Source organism: Channa argus, chromosome 1 (assembly GCF_033026475.1).
Source record: "Channa argus isolate prfri chromosome 1, Channa argus male v1.0, whole genome shotgun sequence".
NCBI classification, from domain to species: Eukaryota; Metazoa; Chordata; class Actinopteri; order Anabantiformes; family Channidae; genus Channa; species Channa argus.
The window spans coordinates 10,087,007-10,107,059 of NC_090197.1; the positions used below are offsets into that span (position 1 = coordinate 10,087,007).

General features: G+C 39.3%; 2 protein-coding genes across 4 annotated transcripts; one reads left to right on the forward strand and one right to left on the reverse strand.

The window, feature by feature from the left end:
* Positions 1–5,133: 5,133 nt before the first annotated feature.
* stpg1 (sperm-tail PG-rich repeat containing 1) lies at positions 5,134–10,079 on the reverse strand. Of its 2 annotated transcripts, XM_067495881.1 has the most exons (8): positions 9,834–10,070; positions 8,230–8,354; positions 8,059–8,160; positions 7,725–7,904; positions 7,524–7,632; positions 7,214–7,382; positions 6,942–7,132; positions 5,141–5,907 (listed from the first exon to the last, which is right to left on the reverse strand). In XM_067495881.1, exons 1-8 carry the CDS (start codon positions 9,862–9,864, stop codon positions 5,834–5,836), a joined length of 981 nt encoding a protein of 326 aa, XP_067351982.1. In that variant the 5' UTR covers positions 9,865–10,070; the 3' UTR covers positions 5,141–5,833. The 2 variants fall into 2 exon arrangements, with proteins under 2 accessions (XP_067351991.1, XP_067351982.1); XM_067495890.1 differs by lacking the exon at positions 7,725–7,904 and having other exon boundaries at positions 5,134–5,907; positions 9,834–10,079.
* Positions 10,080–10,445: 366 nt separating this feature from the next.
* Positions 10,446–15,599, forward strand: meaf6 (MYST/Esa1-associated factor 6). 2 transcript variants are annotated; one of them, XM_067495902.1, is made up of 8 exons: positions 10,446–10,601; positions 11,421–11,536; positions 11,796–11,883; positions 11,978–12,023; positions 12,113–12,305; positions 13,535–13,564; positions 14,072–14,105; positions 15,186–15,599. In XM_067495902.1, exons 1-8 carry the CDS (start codon positions 10,512–10,514, stop codon positions 15,198–15,200), a joined length of 612 nt encoding a protein of 203 aa, XP_067352003.1. In that variant the 5' UTR covers positions 10,446–10,511; the 3' UTR covers positions 15,201–15,599. The 2 variants fall into 2 exon arrangements, with proteins under 2 accessions (XP_067352003.1, XP_067352011.1); XM_067495910.1 differs by lacking the exon at positions 13,535–13,564.
* The last annotated feature ends 4,454 nt before the right edge of the window (positions 15,600–20,053 follow it).

The following is a 20,053-nucleotide window of genomic DNA, read 5'->3' on the forward strand; positions in this document are numbered from 1 at the left end:
TTTTGGGGTGGAAGTAGTTTCAGAGTACACATACCTGGGTGTCCACCTGGACAATAAACTGACCAGAGGAGGTGTATTTGTTAAGGAGACTAAGGTCCTTCAACATCTGCAGCACCATGCTGCGGATGTTTTAGGAGTCCATGGTAGCCAGTGCATCTTCTATGCTGCGGTTCGCTGGGGCAGCAATATGAAGGTGGCAGACGGTAACAGACTGGACAAACTAATAAGGGGTGTTGGTTCTGTTCTGGGGGAGGAGCTGGACCCTCTGCATGTTGTGGCTGAGAGGAGAATGTTGTCCAAACTCATCTCAATCCTGGACAATTCCTCCCACCCACTCCACTGCGTGCTGGCTGCACAGAGGAGCACTTTCAGCAGTAGTCGAATCACAGTCACGTGCTCCTCAGAACGCCACAGGAGATCTTTTCTCCCAGTGGCCAATAAACTCTTCAACTCATCCCGCTTCTGTAAAAAGGAGGCAGACTAAATTGTCAAAATGGACAAATAGTATTGTTTTTATTTCATTTATTATTTTTATTTCATTTATGATCAGTCCTCTAGGTGGATCTTTTCTTACTTATTGAGTAGTTTGTACTTGTTTGGTGGAAGTTTTTTCCTTTCTTTAATACTTTTCACGTGGAGAGTGGCTGTATGAATAACAAGCTGTTTGAATCTTGAATCATGTACAATAACAATATTTTATTTTGAAGGTACGGATTGTTTTTTTCCGGCTGTAGTCTCTGTGCTCGACGCCACAGATCGAAGCTTAAAACCGCATGCCGGACAACTGGAATGTACCAACTGTTTCAGAAGGGAATCGCCCCATTTCGCTTTTAAACACCAGGCCATTAAATGAATCCAAAACGGATCACAAGATTTAAAAAAATGATTTGCCGTGAGGTTGCTCTTATTGGTTTGTGGAGCAGTAAACAGGGAGAAGTGATGAGCCCAGTGAATGGTTTGATCCATCAGATGACTTCCAGCAGCTGCTGCCTGGAATGAGTTGTCACAACAGCCTGATACAGCAAAAATTAATGGTTTGAAATAGTAAAAGTCTTTGTTTTTTCTTAATGGACAACATATCCAGCAGTGGTGTGAAGTTACTATATTTACTGAAGTGCTACATAAAAGTACAAACATGTTTTTTCTGTGCCACTTTCGCTATGCTATAGGCTACATTAAAAGGCTTTTTTCAACTCTCGTCCTATATGTGTAATTCAGATGGTGCAGTAAATGAAAGGTATCAAACTTCCCCCGGCCTTCAGTGGTAAAATGTCTCTCTGTTTCAAGTAAAACAAAAAAAGATTACCGCACCAGGATTTTTTTCAGTTCTGATGATGTCATGTGGAGGAGTTCTTAAGGAGTTGATCGCTCAAGACTACAGCCTCTGTAGTCTGGGCAACCAAATGACATGATTCAGTTAGAAGTCTTAACTACTCTTTGCACAAAACAAGTATTATTCTCGCTGTGTGGTAAAAGCTGTAGCAGTCATACAGTTTTCGGAATTTATACCAGTATAATGCAGCTAATAAATCAGGCTCATTAACAATTGATATGATCACACTGCTACTGCAGGAAACTGAGGAGGTCCAAGAGGAAATCTGGTGAACTGTCTGATAAAAAGATTAGCAGCAAGATGGTAAAAAAATAATAAAAAAATAGTAATCAATAACGCCTGTATGAAATGGATACAACACCAGTTACATTGCTTTATTAGGGCCACGTAGTCAAAAAATCTCATATCAGAAAGAAAATTTGTGTAAGATTCTCTCTGCAACAGCTGAAGATAGAGGAGCCAAAAATGTCTTGTGCAGGATTGAGGAGGGGCCCTGAGACAGAATGGCAACCTGTCCAGGGTGTGTCCTTCCTCTCGCCCAGTGACAGCTGGGATGGGCCCCTTGTGACCTTGAACAGGATAAGCGGTTAAGATAATAGGTGGATGGATTGAGGACTGTCATTCAATTTTAAAAGAGGCATTTTAAAAATAATCTGACCAAAATCATTTTAGGTCAATATGATATAAAAGTCAAATTAAACATAAATGACATTAAAAAAAAAAACTAAAAAACTTAATGCCCATTTTGAGGCTCTTTTAAGAGCAGAATCACATGATGGTAGAGTTATGCTAAATGTTACAAGGCTAAATGTATGTGAGTGTAACCTGGGGAGATAAAATATGCATGACCCACTTAGCTTGGTGAAGACACTAAAGACTTCAAAACACTTTGTAGCTGGTACGAGAGACATCTCAACACCAAGATTATTCACTGTGTCAGGACCATCTCTCATTTATCAACACTTATCAAAATGACAGTTAAAACACCAAAAATGTAAACTTCACATGTCCCAAAACTACCTTTCAAAAACATTTGGTGAAAATAGATGCACTAACCTGTGATACACACTTATCATGAATTCACTGGCCACCCTGCAACGCATGAAAGGGGAAAAGAAGCAGCTCCATCAGTGTGATGCAGGTAGATCTGACAGTTGGTGCCTGTGAGGGAGCGAACAGCTCTGTTGTTGAGTCTGGAGCCTCTCTTTTAAAGTAATTTGCTGATGCAGTAATGACATTTGAAAATGCACCAGCAGAACATACAGTACAGCAGCATGGAAGAAGCAGGGAGTGTTTAGTGAAGTGTTCAGAGTACACACCATCAAAATGACAGTAATTGGTGCTGTGCCCCTACGTATCTTGATTCTTTATCAATTTCTCCAGAAAAATAAGATGCCAAACCAGTTAGAAGCCTTTTATGACACTGTAAACTTATGTTCTTTTTCTACACAATCTGTTACTGTAAGTCATATCACGAAGGGAAAAAGCATTCGGGTGTATTTTCAAAAGCATAACTTCAAAACATATAAACACCTTTACTTATCAGAGCACATCTCAATCAGTGAAGGGACTTTGTTTCACTGTTGATGGTGTTCACACACAGATGGCAGTCAGAGGGAAAACAGACGGAGGCTCAGGTCTTTGCAACGATCCGCTGCACCCCGAGAATCTGGTGACAGCCTCACTCTCTATATACGGACACTCCTACAATTCTTCACGTATAAGTGAATAGAAACTGCCTGGAGCCGTGCCAGCAGCTTAGACACAGTTGTGCTTTGAAGTAAATGCTGTTCTATGTTCACCTTCTTATTTTAGCACATCAGCATTTACTAATGAAAACATCTGGGGTTTATCAGAATGTCATTTCTTTTGCAAACAACTTTTTAGATTTAACAAAAATTGATGGGATCATCAAAGTTATCGCAGCTTCAGGGTAGCAGTAGAAGCTCCCACTGCTGTCTATAGAGCCATGTAAACCGAATGGCTAAATGACTCAAAATGGTGGACTAATAGGATAGCAACATCACCAAATATTTTATTATTAATATTATATTGTTCCACTTCCATTAATACCTGTATTTTTGGATGTTTCACATAAGACTCCAGTCTTACTCCAATCCAGTCATGTGCTGCCAAGACATGTTGTTAGCCCGAGTTGACATGATACAGTTAAAAGAAATTAGCTTTACTGACCCTGTTAGACTGCTATCAGTATAATCTGAAGCCAAATCTAACTTCATACACCTGGTTAAAGCATCTGAATGCACGACTAAGAACGTGTTCTTAAAGATCAATGAGTGAACGGCTGCAGACTTGAACAAAGAACCTTCTCAATGACTTCCTTTGATGGAGCACATGTTGGTTCTTGCCTGCACCTGACTGAATAATGGTGAGGTTCAGAGAGCCTCCCATAAATCCACAGAGGCATGAATTTAATTGACCACCCCTGCACACACATTGCCACACAAAAGAACCACAGCAAGACTCCAAACCAAAAGGCCTGCAGTCCCTCTTAAAACATTTGTTTGGATCCTCCCTGTGTTTGAGCTCGGGGAGGAGGCACATTTCTGTCGGCAAAAAGTTTTAAAATGCTGTTCTTGTAGTAAAACCCCACAATGGTTTGGTTTTGTAGGGTGAGTACCCGCATTGGGAAAGCACACTGCTGAAGTCAGAGTCTGAATATAACTACAGCTGCTACAGTTGCTTGACTGCCACCAAGCATGTCTGCAGTTGGTATGTTTTTGAGGAGCTGGCCTGGGGAAAACTCTCCGACTGATTTTCTTGAGAGCAGATGACTCGGAGGTTAAAACTGGAGTACGTCATTTTTTTTCCTCTTTGCAGATGGCAAAATGCACACGGTATAAATAACTAAACTATAAAACTATAAATTTTGTTCAGGCGCTTCCAGAAAGCAGATATCACTCCATGAAATACATTTCCATGTTCACAGCTGCAAATATCAGTGTTTGAATCAGCTTTCCAGTGGGAAAAATGCGCCTTACAACAAAAGTTCATTTTTAACGAGACGATCACGCTGCTCTTATAAATATGACGCTACAACTAGCAGGTAGTTCTAGATCAGCATGAAGACACAGCTAGAGAGACAGCTAGACTGACTCGGTCCAAAAACAAAACACATTTTTATTTGTTTTACATTATTTAACACTAATATTAACATTACTGCTGACACTTTGGTTATTGTAAAGTTGAAACAAACAAAATGACTTGATTCATGTTGGCAATCTTTCTGCTCACCTAACTGACTTCTGGCTCAAGTCTCAGACTTTGTTAGGAGAGTGAACAGCAAACGGTGGGGTTGTTATCCTTAAGATAAAATCACAAACAAAACTGGATTACATGCTGCAGCAGTTCCTGAGTACAATATGAAGGGAATTAGAGATGAATGCACTGCAGGCAGTTTCCAATTGAATGCTGATCAAAAAAATAGCACAATACACACACACACTCTGAATTTCTGAAAATCTACATAACTGATTTTTTTTTGCCAGTTGGGGGCTGTAGTACGCTGTGAACACAACAATAACATATAATAATTTTTTAGGTCAATGTAGCGAACCTGTCAGGAGACATCTGCTTGTCTACACATTCAGCTGTTTCAGACCAATGTCATCATTCAATCGGAGTTTGCAGCGGCGTTTTGGAGCTTTTTCACTTTCAACAGCTGCCTGCCGCGACCACAAAAACGTTATGAGAGCAGTTACTCAACCACAATAGTAAATTTGCAGGACAGACGGCTAAACAATGAGATAAGACTCGCTGTGAGGACGAGGGGAGCTGCAGACCCAGTTGAAAATTCTCACTATTGCCTTTTCACGTTGTCACAGTGTATTCGTGTAGTCATTTGATTCACTGTTATTACAAAAACATTGATTCTACTGACGGCTTCAAAACAACATAAAAGTGAGGTTAGGAAATTGTTCCAACACCTGATAAAGGGAGTGACTGATGCATCCATTTGGTTTTTGGGTTAAACGCCATCCTGCCTCATGCACAGCCAGTCACATTGCTCACATACAGAGACACACTCCACCCTCCTGTCTGCCCTCTAGCAGTTGGCACAATAGTGTCATCTCGAGCTCTCAGCTGTTACTGTGGCGTACCACACTGACTGGACCAGCAGCTGTTCCAGACTGCAGCAACACTTACTGATGTATCATCTCCAGATTGGAGAATCAGGAAACTGGGGTGAGGATAAAACTCACGGCCTTTCAAGAGTCTTGGCTTTGCCTTAGACTGAATAAAGTAGATATACTCAATGTGATTCATCTTCCAAAATAGTTTAACATCTCATCAGCCCACCTAAACGTAGAAATAGGCACTGAATAGTTGTAAGCTTTTATTCTCCTCCTTTCTGTCCCAACAAGTATTGATCTTGAAAACGTTTAGCCATAGAAACACATACTTTGAATAGAAACATTTTGATACACACAGTAAATATGTGAAAATTCAGTTTGTGGGATGTATGTTTCCTTGAAAGCTTCAGACTGGAATCCAGACTCTGGAATCATTGTAAAAGAAGGACTGCCTGGCCAGAAGCTGGGGATTATAGAAACCTGTGAAAAAAGAAAACTTTTTAACTACTGCTTTCAAACTGCTCAAATTAAGACCAGACATATGTTCTAACAACAGTGTGCCTGCCAGCTCTTAACTAAGACGTTCATATTGCCAAAGAAAGCAACATCAGGCAAATGGATAACCCAATCTAGTCCCACCTCAATTCATATTTTTGCTCCCTGCATAAGTTATATAGTGCATCTAGAGTTGGGGGCATCTTCTCTATGTGCTTGCAGGGGTTTCCTCCCACAGTCCAAACACATGTAGTTAGGCTAATTGGTGACTTCACTGCCCGTAGGATTGCATATGTGTGTGAATGATTGTCTATCTCTGTGTGGTCCTGTGACAGACTGGCGACTTGTCCAGGGTGTATCCTGCTTCTCAGTCAGTGGCAGCCTCAACTGTATAAGTACTTAAGATAATGGATGGCTCGACGCCTATAGTTGCGGGTAGGTAACTCTTCTCTCTTGCTTTAGGCAATAAGAGACAAAGATCATGAGTGTAATTGTTTAAATGTGTCACAGCTTTGTGCAACAGGAGAAATGAACCAAAACACTTTGTTATTTTATCCCGGGAAGGTCATATGTTCACATATTGGCTTCAAATAATGACGTGATGCACCGGTGTCTTTAAGAATGTCTTCACCTTCTTCTCTTTAAACTGCCTCAATTGCATATCATATGCTTAAGTCGGCAATATGCAACAGCCCCATTCTCAGTTCCAACAGTTTTTTATTCTTGCAAGTGTAATTTGCCAGGCACAACATGTTGAAGAAGTCTCCTTGGGCAAGAAACTGAACCCCAATTTGCTCTCGGTGGGTCAGGTGAGCACCTTGCATGGCAGCAACTGCCATTGGTGTGTGTGTGTGTGTGTGTGTGTGTGAATGGGTAAATGAGAAGCAGCATTGTATGTGAAAATGTGAAGCATGTGAAATTACCAAGCAAATTACTGTGTCGAAATTGTTGCAAAAGCAAGTGTCTTTTTTGTCTTTTTTGCACCTATGTATGAAATGTAAATTTTTTTCAGAGATTACCTGGACCTGGACTCATATCGATCTGTGCACTCTGAAGAATCCGTTCAGTTCTGGATGCAAATGCAGCAGTAGGCATTGGATGCTTAGATGAGGTGTCATGACCGTTAATGTCATACTGCCCGGGGCCTGGCAAAGGAGGATCCTTAGGCACAATCGTTGGAGGTGCTGCTATTGCCAAATGACAACCCCTCCTTGAAACACAGTTGACAGAATTTGCATTTTTAGGCAATGAAAAAGAAACAACTGGGTAAAGCAAAGCCATAAACACTCACGGTAGAGTGGTCTTCTTCACCGGTGCGGGGTTCTGATGGGGACTGTAGGCTCCTGGACCGGGCACATGGTTGTCCACAAGAGCAGCGATTCTCTGAGTTGTTGATTTGAAGGGTGACAAGACTGTCTTGGAGCTGGGCTGTATAAAGTGGTTGTTTACCTTATAGTGGCCTTTAAGAAGTTTAGGATGAAAGATTAAATGTAATATCAATAAATTAAAAAGATGGAGGACCCCCCCCCTAAAAAAACACAATAAGAATAAAATTGTGCATAACTTTAGATAGAGAACTTAAAAATAATAAAGGCAATTACATGGTGATGGTACATTTTTGCTTGTGTCAAATGAGCTGCGTCCAGTTTTGGAGAGGAAAGCCGATGTACCAAACACTGCAGAAGGTCTTTCTCTACTCTCAAAATTGACCTGAAGAAGGAGCAGAAGCAAACGACCATAGGAAACACAGCACAGTCCCAAACCGTCTCTCTAAAAGCAACATGAATTATTTACACACATACATTGTACTGATTTGGTGCGGGAGTTTTATGCTTCGGACCATCCAGCTGCACAGCCACAGGTAACCTGAACACTCTGGAGACTCCAACATTGAAGTCATTCTTGTTTACAAAGGAGCTCTTGATATTATACACATTTGGTCCTGGAATGCCTCTCTGTGGGTTACTGTAACGCCAGGCAGGCTGTTCGAAAGGATGATTGGACGAAGCCAGTTAAATACTGCTGGTATTTTGAAAACAGGATTTGTATGTATTTGCAGGAATTTAAAGACAAACCCTAGTAAAATGACTAAAAAACAATGGTTGATTAGTAAAAATGACTGGAAGACTTTCTGACCTTGGATGCAACAAAGCCTGTAGTTCCTTTCTTTGAGAAAGAAGGACTTTTCAACTCAGCGCTGGATATACAGCCATAGCTGCCTGGTCCTGGATTTTCATTCTGAAATGCACGCAGAGCGTTATGTTTGAGTTCACTTCCTTAATCCTTAAGGTGATATAAATTCCTTACCAGAGAAATAGTTGAAGGAAATCTCTTAGCTTGACACGAAAACCCCTTTTTTTCATGATTTGTTACCACCATTCTTTGGTATTTTGTTGGTATGGAAGGTGGGGAGGTATAATCTCGAGTCTTATCTAGTAAAACATTAGGAGAACCATTACGTTACATTATGCACTGGTAAAAGTGTGGGAATCCTTTGTAAACTGGTCATGAAATATGATCTGATCGTTTAAGTCAAGCTAAGATAATAATACAACTATAATAATTAGGGTAAATTGTATAATAATGTCTTTTATTGATTCATTTATTGATCTCTGGGTGTCTTTATAGAGTAAAGCCATAAAAAACAAAAAAAAGTAATTTAAACTTTGGATTTTATAACACTTATGGTTAAGTGTTAAATAATGGTTAAAGCTCCTTTGGCACCATTAACTTCAAAATAGCTCATTTATGGGGAGTAGCCACAAACACATGTAGTATCTTAAATATGAGCCAATAATTATGTAAAATCTTGAAGTCTTATATTTAACCCTCTTCAAACTTCATGCAAACCAACAACTCTGAGAAAAAGTATGCAAAAGTGTTTTTTAAAGACAAAGTATGTCTAACCTACACCGTCACTCTTAATTCACTGATTTGTCTCCAATCAGATTTAGCTCTTGCCTCCAGTGGTGGAAGGTAACGAACTGCAAGTACTTCGTTATTGTACTTAAGTACATTTTTCACATATTTGTAATGTACTTAAGTAGTACTTTTAGCAGCGTTTTACTCTTTGGCGTCTTGTTCTGAGTTTAGCCTGTCTGATGCCTGTGTGTCTGTCACTCTGATGTAAAAAAATACAAATTGTCGGTGTTACCACGGTGAGAACTGGCCCAGAGCTGGTCCCTGTTGACTCCCACATTAATATGACTGATTAACCGAAGCGATTTTTTTGTTCTCTCCTTCTGCAGGAGGCAGCCACGTGCGCTAGTGCGCGTGGGATTACGCGCGATCACCCGCTGTTTTTACCTGGATTAAATCAGGCGCACGTAACAAAATATTGCTGCAAGAGAACCACGTGCATTTATGTTTTCTCCTTGTTAACGGATTTCATTGGCTCATTGTTCGGTGCATTCTGGGCTTATTATTTCGGTGGTTGTATTCATACTCTTGAAATAACAGTGCAGTTAGCTTCGTTGTCACTATGCGCTGTTACAACATTAATAGTTTAGAAAATAAACTGAAAAAAAAACAACAACAACAACATCAAATCATAGCTAAAACAGCTTCAACCCATCATTTATGTCTGTTGAGTAAAATATAAATCATCTACTTACTTTTACTTAAGTAGGAATGTCAGTGGGTACTAATACTTTGTATGTTTATGTATTTGTACTTTTACAGTTTTTTGAGTACTTCATCCACCACTGCCTGCCTCCTTAACCCTCACTGTACTTGTTTTAATTATGTATTTATTAGGTTCTGTACAAGAATAATGAAACAATGTTTGTTAAAGTCTATATTGGTTGTTCATAATTTTAGGCTAACACGAATAAAGAACTGACCATATTTTACATGGCTCACTTACTTTCCCTTTTTAGCTACAAATGAAAGTATGTTTATTTTGGACTCACATTTTTTTAATCCTCGGTACATGTTACCCATGGTTCATTTAAATAACCTCTAGAAAGCGAACTAGTAGTAAAGTTAGTAACTCTGAAGCAAATAAAAACTGTTCGGAGGTCGTAGCTGCTCCACACATATCGTGTTACTATGACGACGTAAAGACAAAACGTGAGCCAATCCGAGGTTGCCAGATTGATCAGTTTTACGTCCATCCCGTAGCGTCAGAATGTAGCATTTAGAGTAGAAAAAATCTGTCCTAATTTTCACAACAGTTTTTACATAAGGTGTAACTTACACTTTCTGACAGCATCGTTACCTCTTATGTACATCGCAAGAAAACGTCAAGAAATTATAAAAAAACAAAAAAACAAACAAACACATACAGTATGACTGCAGAACTTCCATGAGAAGGATGTGAAGTTTTCTCAAGCATCAAAGTAATTCAGTGATAGCTGTCACTACATATTAAAGTGCACTGCTGGTAGTTAACGCGGGGACAGTAAATGTGCCCATTTTAATAACGAAGATTACGTTTGAGCACTGATATTACTGATTTTCCTAGAAAAATCTGGCAACACGAATGGGACCCGGTCTCTTAGCGCCATCTCTCGGCAGAAGGCCTTTTAATGAGCGCGCTTTATACGAACCAACCCGCCACTGTTTATTGCTAGATAGCGCTATCCATCATGGCGATGCATGCAAAAACGACTCCACCACAGATCCCGGACACCCGCCGGGAGCTCGCCGAATTGGTGAAGAGGAAACAAGAGCTTGCTGTAAGATCACGTCAATTGTTAATGCGATTTCGTGGAAGAATGGAGTGACAGAAAGCGTCTCGCGGCGCACAAATGCAGCTAACTGCAACTTTGATATCAACGTTTGCCCAAATGTGAGCGTGCGGCTGCCAAAGGCCTCGCAAGAATGCTAAGCTAACGATCGCAGTTGCTGCCGTGGGCTTTCGGGTTGCATCGGCAGTTTACCCCGTAGGGCTAGTGGCTCTGCTAACTTAGCTAGCGAGCTAAGACAATACAGTAGAATCTAGGAATTACGTTTTAAACATAGATGTTGCCTGCATATCTAACATTTTATCCTGTTGATAGTCTTTAAATATTTGTTGGGTTGTCAGCAGTCTCATTACATTTTAATGTGAAAACGTGCGTTTTTATGGCTAGCGGCATTGTTGGGTTTAATATGCTAGCTAACTAGCATAGCTACATGTCAAATGTCGCGCGATTTGGCAGTTCTCGTGTTACGTTCGTTGTTTGTGGGTGTTATTTCAAATATTCAGTGTATCTAGAACGTATTGCAAATTACAAATGCATGGTGTCGAACTGAAGCAACATAGGCAATTGGGGGCTCAGATTATCAGTCTTTGCATTGTCTGGCAAAATTAACGTACATCTGTAAGACATTTCTGCATATTTTTTACGCCCGTGTCAATGGTTCCTTTGCCTTCTCTGGTATCAACAGTCTTGGATGTCTTGTTTTAGAACCGAAATCTACATAATCTGATGTCAAATTAATTATTTAAAATGTGTGACATTAAAATTGCAACATACTGATTCAAGTTTTATTTGGTGTATTTAATATCCAAGGAGACGCTGGTGAACTTGGAAAGACAAATCTATGCATTTGAAGGCAGCTACCTAGAAGACACCCAGATGTATGGCAACATCATCAGGGGATGGGACAGATACCTCACCAACCAAAAGTAAGGATCAGTTGCACAACTCCTATGCCCCTTGCATATTTGTTAGAAGTTGGCAGAAAGAAAATTCAATACAATTCTGGGGCATTCAACAGAGATCTTTGCTTTGTTACATGCTTGAAAACCTAAGACATGATATGAACGCTTTTAAATTCCGAAGGCTAACGCTCCCATTTGGTTTAAAACGTATGTTTTTAATCAGGCAAAGTGTGGAAATGTTTGGCTTTTTTTGACAAAATGATTTTGTTTTTAATTGAAACAGGAACTCCAATAGTAAGACTGATAGAAGGAATAGGAAGTTCAAGGAAGCAGAACGTTTATTCAGCAAGTCATCTGTGACGTCAGTGGCAGTAAGTCCCTCTTTTACCAGACTTTTTAAACAATACATTAGTTATGTATTTGCTGCATAACCAGTAAATAACTGAACTGTTTTTAAATTTGCAGGCAGTATGTGCACTAGGTGGAATACCAGATCACATGAATGAAAAACGTAAGTTGTGAGCTGGAAGCAGCACTGGACAATACTCTCTCTGGTAGTCTTTCATCGTTTCGGACTTTGTGTTTGTGTCTTCCTTTCAGGTGAAGCAGGAAGTGGCACAGAAAGTGACGCCTCTCCAGATCTCCAGAACCAAGAGAACGAGCCCAGTCAGGAGGACACAGAGGACATGGACTCAACGCTGCAGGACCTAAAGCCTCAAAAGGCTGCCTCTTCGTCCTCCTCAGGGAGCCATCACGGGAGCCACAAGAAGAGGAAGAACAAAAACAGACACAGGTACAAAATTTAAATCTCAAACCTTGGTGTGTCTGCTCGCTTTTCAAAACAAAACCATGCTATCTCCAACTTATGTCGAACATCAGTTACCCTTAGAGGCTGATAACTTATTTCGCCATTTTGAATATTAGTAATATAAAATATAAAAGGTTGGGGACTTGGCTGTGTACAAAAAGTAGAAAAAAAGTCAAGGTAATGGCACAATAACACGCTCGGCTAACTTCACCGAAATCATTGGCCAGATCTAATGAGCACTGTCCTATTGAATTGCTAATATTATGCTACTTGGTCAAGAGGTTGAGACAGCTGTTTTTATACGACTTTCAAATAATATCACTTTGGACCAAAGATACTCACCACCTGGCTAAAGTCAACCATGGCTAAATAATTTTCACCAAACTGCAGTGCATACATTGGAGAAAGTTTTACTTATTTTCATCAATAAAATCCTATAAAATATCCTGATATTGATCCTAAGTTGTGCCCTGACCTTCACATTTGGCATCTTAGATGGCATCTTGTACATACTGCCTATTTCTGTATAAAGTAACTTCTGCGTCATCCTTTTTTACACTCCAGCCTTATTGCCATGTAAAGTCTTGGGCAAGGTTGTACCAGTTCATATCTGAAAACTCTCATAACCAAATTAAGAAGTAAATACAATCCTTGTACGGAGACACAATTTTAGGACTAAGGGTAACAGTGCAACTTACAAAAGTGTGTGTGTGTGTGTGTGTGTTTTTAGAAGAAATATGCTATTGTGGCCAGAATGGCTAATGACTCTGATTCTAATTGATTATATTTATTAAATGTAATTGCTATGGAAGAGTGTTTATAGGTCAGGCGTTGTTTTCTTATGCCTTTGACTCATGTTGAGAATCCTTTATATTGTGAAGAATCCTGACAGTGAGTTTGGGGAACACTGACATAAGATCTGATTTAGTTAAGAGCAAGTATGAAATTGTTTATATAAACAAGATCTCTAAATATTCTTTCCAATGCATTGTCAGAGTGTTAGCTACCTATATATAATACTGTGTTTTCTAACTGCAGCTTGATTGTTTCTAACCCCGTATTAATACAGTAGGTGTTTCACCTAACACACAGATGAAGCACTTCTCCCACACTGTACAGTCTGGGCTGCAGTGTTATTTAGACATAGGGAATTAGAGTCCATGGTGAACTAACAGCTGCTGCTCTCTTCCTTTCCCCAATGCTCTTCCCCTCAGCCCTTCTGCCATGTTTGATTATGACTTTGAGTAAGTCAAAATTTTACTTCCTGCTCCTGTGATGTTTACATTCTGACTGCTGTGAACTACCATCCTCAACCTTTTCACCCTATGATTTCCTACTCTGCCTGCCTCTTTTAACCTAGAGTTTCAGTTGAAGCCTGACAGTCATATTGCATGTCCAGCACTTTTTTTTCTTTAATCTTGAATGTAACTCAGCATCCAGCACTCTAAACTCCATTAGATTTTGTTGCCTGTTTGTGGTATTTTCACATCTCTTACCCCAGATTCATTTTAAGCATGCTTCTCCAATCACAGCAATTAATTAATCCATTGCTGGGCTTGTCAGATGATGGGCTGGCTACAGATTTGTGCACAAACCAGAACAAACACATGGTTTTATAGAGTTCTTGGTATGGGCTTGTTTTTAGGATTGTCATGGTCCAGTAAGGGCACCGCCTTTAACCATAGGATGGACAAGAACCTGGTTTATGTTTTGTTTAATGTCTAAAGCAGCCTTATGTTTCTTTGTTGCAGGTTTGACATGAAGGTTAACAAGAAACCAAGAGCGGTAAGTGCACATCATCTGCTTAACACTTTCTTAACTATTTGTCCATAACGGTTGGGAAATATTGAAAGTATCTTCTTCAGATTAGATGAAACGTAAAAATAAGTTATGTAAAGATTAATGGATTTCGATACAAGAGTTAGAGATACAGCTGCATCTGTTTAAAAAAAATGTAAATTCTGTTTTTAAAAAAAGTATTTAGAATTGATACAGCTGTCAAGAAACAATCTTTTGCAATGTTTGCAACTCTGTACTTTATGTTATAGAGGTATTTTAGATTCCTTAAAAACATCCTTGATAAAAGTGGTATGAAAAACATGGAGTGGCCACATCCAGTTGTCAAGTAATAAAAAAACATCACTACTCCAAGCAAGTCAGCTTGGGCGAAGTAGCACATTAGCTGATAACTTCACTGCTAACTGGCAGGAACTTAAAACTATAAACTTCATGTTATATCATAATAAACAAGGGCAGGAGTGTCCACTCTGTGCTGCTTTAACTTTAACCTGACTTTTTAGCCAGGTAAGTGGGAAACTCAGATCTTCTACTAAAGTAAAAGTATCATAAAGTTACCACGATATAGAAAAATGGTATTGGCATACATATTGGCATTAAACGTAACGTAGCCTACTAGTTAAGTGTAGTACTTTATGCAAATGTATTTAGTTCTTTAGCCCTTTATATAATTAGTAGTTGAATAGAAGCTAAAATAAAATTGGTGTTTGCTGAATCAAATAAAATCAGCATGACCCAGAATTGAAGTTTATCCATACAGATGTAGCTGAATTGTTTTTGTATCAAATTGTTTGAAAGGGAGAGATTTGTGCTGTGGGTTGCAAGGTTTTTCATGTTTTAAAGTGTCTCAGTTTTTAGATCATCGTCCTTTACTGTTGTATGACATAGAAAAGCATCAAATCCTCACAATTGAGAAGCTGTAACGCAAAATGTTTAACTTTTTTTTTGTATAAATGTATCAAAATATATAAGATATTCTTTTGATTATTATAATAGGTGCTGATTCATTTCCTATTTTACTTATCAGTGCAACTCTCAATTCAGTTTCTCACTCTTTCATCTCTGCAGGATTATTCAACTTAACAAAGCTGACTATAAAACCTCTACTCATGAGACGATAAATGTAAAAAAAACAAGACTTCTGGACTTTGGATTTTGTACGCCTGTACTATGTGCATTGCTTGAAACATTCCCCATGTCATCTACCTACATCTACTGCATCAAGATTTTGACCTAACTGTTAAGTAGGATCATGGTGTTGCATGTTATTTGAGGCCTTATGAGGTCCACCTCCAGTCACACACCATCTTGTATAGTGTTGAAAAAAAATACTGTATTTATTATGTAGCTAAATTCCATATTTCATATTGTAAGGAAGTTTGCCTCTTTTGTTAAGTGTCACAGTCATGTAGCCCCGGAAGACCCGAGATTCTTTTATTACGTTATTTGTTTTGCAAAAAAAAATAAAACCCCATTAACATGGATGTGTTTGGTTATTTATGAACTTGTTCCTTCTGTTTGTACCCAAAGACTGCACCTTGTATGATTTATCACAGTATTGATATTCCAAGTATCATCAGTGTTTACTAAACTAATATAGAGAGCCAGGGCATTCTTCTGACAAGTCTTAGTTTGTTTCAACAAATAGATGATTTAATAACTTGGAAAGTTGTTTGTGTAACAAATGCTTGTAATTGTAATTGAGTTAATCTATTTAGTCATGCACTATCCGGTTTGTTTCACTAGGCTGCGCCAGAATAAGCTTTAGTTTAGAAACTAAATAGCACTTTTCATAATAAAGGTAGAAGTAAAGGTACATTAAAGTCAATTGCAGCAAAGCTGTTTCCTCTGCTTTCTGCTGAACTGGGTGTCCCATCTGACCTGAAACATCACCACCACAGGGGGTGGAGACAGATGTTCTGACATCTGCTGACAAACATATTTGATGTAGAGACTGGCTGGGAACAGTCCATTTCTGGAAATGCATTCCTCGGTTTCATGCAGCTCCATCCCAGTGTCACATTTCATCAGGTATCGCTTGCATATTAAAGCTGATTTATACATATATTAGATTTCCTAAGGTAATAATCCCCCTAAATTTCTATGTGCTCCCAACCTTTTGAATGGACTTCCAAGAGTTTGGGACAACCCCCCCTCTTGTCATTTTTGGAAAGTGAAATTAAAGGCAAACCCTTTAACTTATAGCTAGTTCAGTTTTTTTCTCAAGCGCTGTATTTATGTATACTTCACTGGGGTATTGCATTTGTAGTCCACTCCACAACTTAGGGGGTAATATTACTTTATATATTACTTTGATTACTAACAGTACTTAATTGTATACTTTTTAGTCAACTATGTTTACTTTGTAGCTTTAGTTACTAGTTTGCAGATGCAGTTTCTCACATTACATAATTTCCATATGTAATGGAGGATAGAGTATAAATGGATTTGCCACACGATTAAAATGAGCTTTATCTTTACCACACGAATACAGTAAATCTTTTTTGCCCCTTGTTTTTCATTAATTACGAGGACATTTAATTGTGAGGCAGCACGGTGGTAGAGGGGTTAGTGCTGCATGCTGCCTCACAGCTAGAGTGTCCCTGGCTCAAGTCTGCTAGCCATCTGTGGCCTTTTTTTTCAGTGGAGATTGCATGTCCTCTCTGCGCTTGCACGTCCAAAGGCATGCATGTTAGGTTAATTGGATTGATTGTCTGTCTGCTGATGCCTCTGTTGTGTTGGCCCTTAGAAAAACTGGAGACCTTTCCAGGGTGGAACGCTGCTTCTTGCCCAATGATAGCTGGGATACACAGATGTCTTCAGGCCCCGGTGACCCTTAACAGGAAAAACAGTTAATCTACCAAATGGACGGAAATGATAATATTCACCTTGAGAGGTCATTGGTAGAATACTAGATTTGTGTTCCTGTACCACCTTCGATAACTCTTACAGAGAAACATACTAGCCTTGTCACTGAGAATGTTAGGATGCTGGCACTAGCATTTAAACACGCTAAACGTGTACGAGCTTTAACAACTTTGCCCTTTTCTCCACATTCCCACTTTCTTACCACCGCTTTGCCTGTGATTCAGAGATGACGAACTCTGAACATACTGAACATTTTTCTCTGTGCAGTTTTACTTCCTCTCCTTCTCCCATATCTGTCAACACACAGAAACTGTAGTGTCTGTGGTTTGGACCAGCCTACATGTCAGCCTGTGACTCACTCACAAGTCGCATTCAAAATGCTCACTTACTACTACGTCATGCAGTCTGGCTGGAAAACTTACACGAGAACTCATTCCACACGTTCAACCCGGGGTGTGTGAGTAATGAGCCGCTAATGCACGGTGTGTGTTAGGCTACTTAGCAGCATATCTTTGTTTAATTTCCTGTCACTTCAGGAAATTATCTGGAAAAAATTGACCCAGACAACGCTGATTGAGCTTTTGGAGGCCAAACAGGATTTCTGCAGTTAAACTTAAATTACTTAGCTGAATGGCCATTTAATAGGAAATAACTACAATATGTCAAAACACAAATGACTGTCAGAGCCCTTTCCTGTACTTTTAAATCAATATTAGAAATTTAGTACAAGCAAAGTGGAAAGTAGGCTAATAAACAAGAATGCTTTATTTTTATATTGTTATTTATCAGATCTTTAATTTAGCAGACTGGTTATTCTATCTGTAAAAAATGTAGACAGTGGGGGGAAAAAATCTCACTAGACTGTGCATTCAGGAGTTTCTAGCTGCATACCACAGTCTGCCTCAGCAGATTGAGTTTGTCCTGTTGTCACAGATCTTTAAATGAACCGTGTGGGGAGACATTCTCGAGCCAAAACTTTAGGCCCGAAATATCACAACTCATTTTAATGTTGCAATAAAAATGTAGTTGTTATTCATATCACATATACATCAGGTATACAAGTTACTGTAGGTAAGTAATTATGCATCACCCTGCAAAGTTTAGCTTCTTTACCTTGGACCCTCCCCCAAAAACCAAACTTCCTCCAAGCTGTATCATAGTATTTATTCTAATGTGTCTATGTTTTCAAAACCCCACATGACCAACGTGTGGAAAAGATTCAGCCTACAGGTAAATCAGACAGAGCCAGGGCTGCATACAAAGCCCCACAAACAAAATGCACATCTCGTTTGTTGGTGTAGAGGATCTGCATTTCTTGAAACCAGGGAATTAAAACCCATGTGTTAAAAATCTGTGTGAAATGACCCTTTTAAAAACTGACTTCACCTTTAAAAATGGTAAATCCCAAGGAAGCAGATAATATATAGACTGGCAAACATTCACGTGTTGGCCTCTGGTGATACTACACTCAGTCATCTAAGTAGTTCAGGATCTGCCGCAAGGCGTAGCCCCCTTTCTTCTTCTGTGGTCTTTCTGTCATAGGATTGCCACGTAATTACTTTAGCAGTCTGCGCCAGCTTTGAGTCCCTGCCGAGGCCTGGGCAGGATGACATGAAACCTTCAATGTTGACTGTGGAGCTTCAGCCCCATCCTGCTGGTTCCTCCTCCTGCCTCCTCCTCTCCTTTTGTAACCAAACAAGACGTCCCCACAAACAAGGTCAAACATATTTCAGGAAGAGTCATGGGAAACACTCAAACAAAGAGCAGCACCACATGGGCTTTTCATTTTTCATCTCGAGTTGAGCTTTTGATTAGATTTTAACAGCATTTCAATAACAGCCATGCTGCAGAGAGTCAACACTGAGTCGTAGATGATGATTAAAAAGCAGGAAGCTACAGAGTATCTGTGTGAGAATTTGGCATTGAATGAATGAGGCCTGGAGTATTTTGACATTAGCACCTGTCAGAGCTGACTTCTCTTCAATCCAAGTATTATGTCTTTTCTTGCTGCTAACATAATATTTAAAGTGGTCAAATAGCTCAGTTCAGTTCAGCTTAAAATGAGAAAGTTGATTTTTTATTTTTTGGATGAACTACTCTTTTCAATACACGTCTACAACAACACTCACAAGTCTTAATATTTGAACTGCTGTAGGCCGTTTGTGCTGCCTAATTATAGGTTTAAATGGAAAATGACCAGGTGTCTCAGTAAGACAGACTTACTAAATCACTACAGTTATAAATTGCATCATCCTGGTTGTCTCCTGACGGGGACACTAGGCGGGTTTGGCCTTCACATAAACACAAGGAGGGCAGGTCAGCACAGAGGTTCTGAACTGTAAATATTTATGGTGATTATGTAAGTGGTAGTAAAAGAAACTACCCACAGAAACCATTTTGTGGCAATGGGCTAAAGGAAACCAAACTCCCCTTATGATTCTTTCTTTTGTAAGAAAGATTTAATTGTTTAATCAGGTTCTGTGTCAGTAAACATTTCGATTTCCTTTCAGTTCTAAATTATTTTATGTGGCTTTTTAATCTGTTTCATAAAATAAAATATTAAAAAGCATAGTTTGTGGAAGAACATGTGATTAGCTCAGGTTAACATAGCTTGTAGTGTGGGTCCAGGCAGTAAGACCAACTCATTTTCTTTAAGCTTTTGAAAGTCTGTGTTTTGTCTTTTCAGGATGTGCTATAAAGTTTTGCTTAATGCTCGACCGTTTTGGCTTGTGGCCCTTTAACACTAAACAGTATCTGCATGTGACCAATCACCGTCTGCTGGAAATACATAGAAAGTATAAATTTGTTTCAAAGGTTTTTCTCTCTAAAAACGGGATTGTATTACTTTGTAATAGAAAACTTTTTTCAATCTCAATCTCATCCTGTTAGTTTGCTCACAATTGCTCAGATGAACCTTGTAACCTCTTGGGTGGGTCTCCTTCCTCAAGTTTGGAACCCCAACTGCAGTTTTTATTTCTTCCGCAAAGTGCCGGACTTAGGCTTGCTGACACCAATTCTGCATTATGAAATGCACAATGTTCTGTTCACGTCAGAAGAATGATATGCAT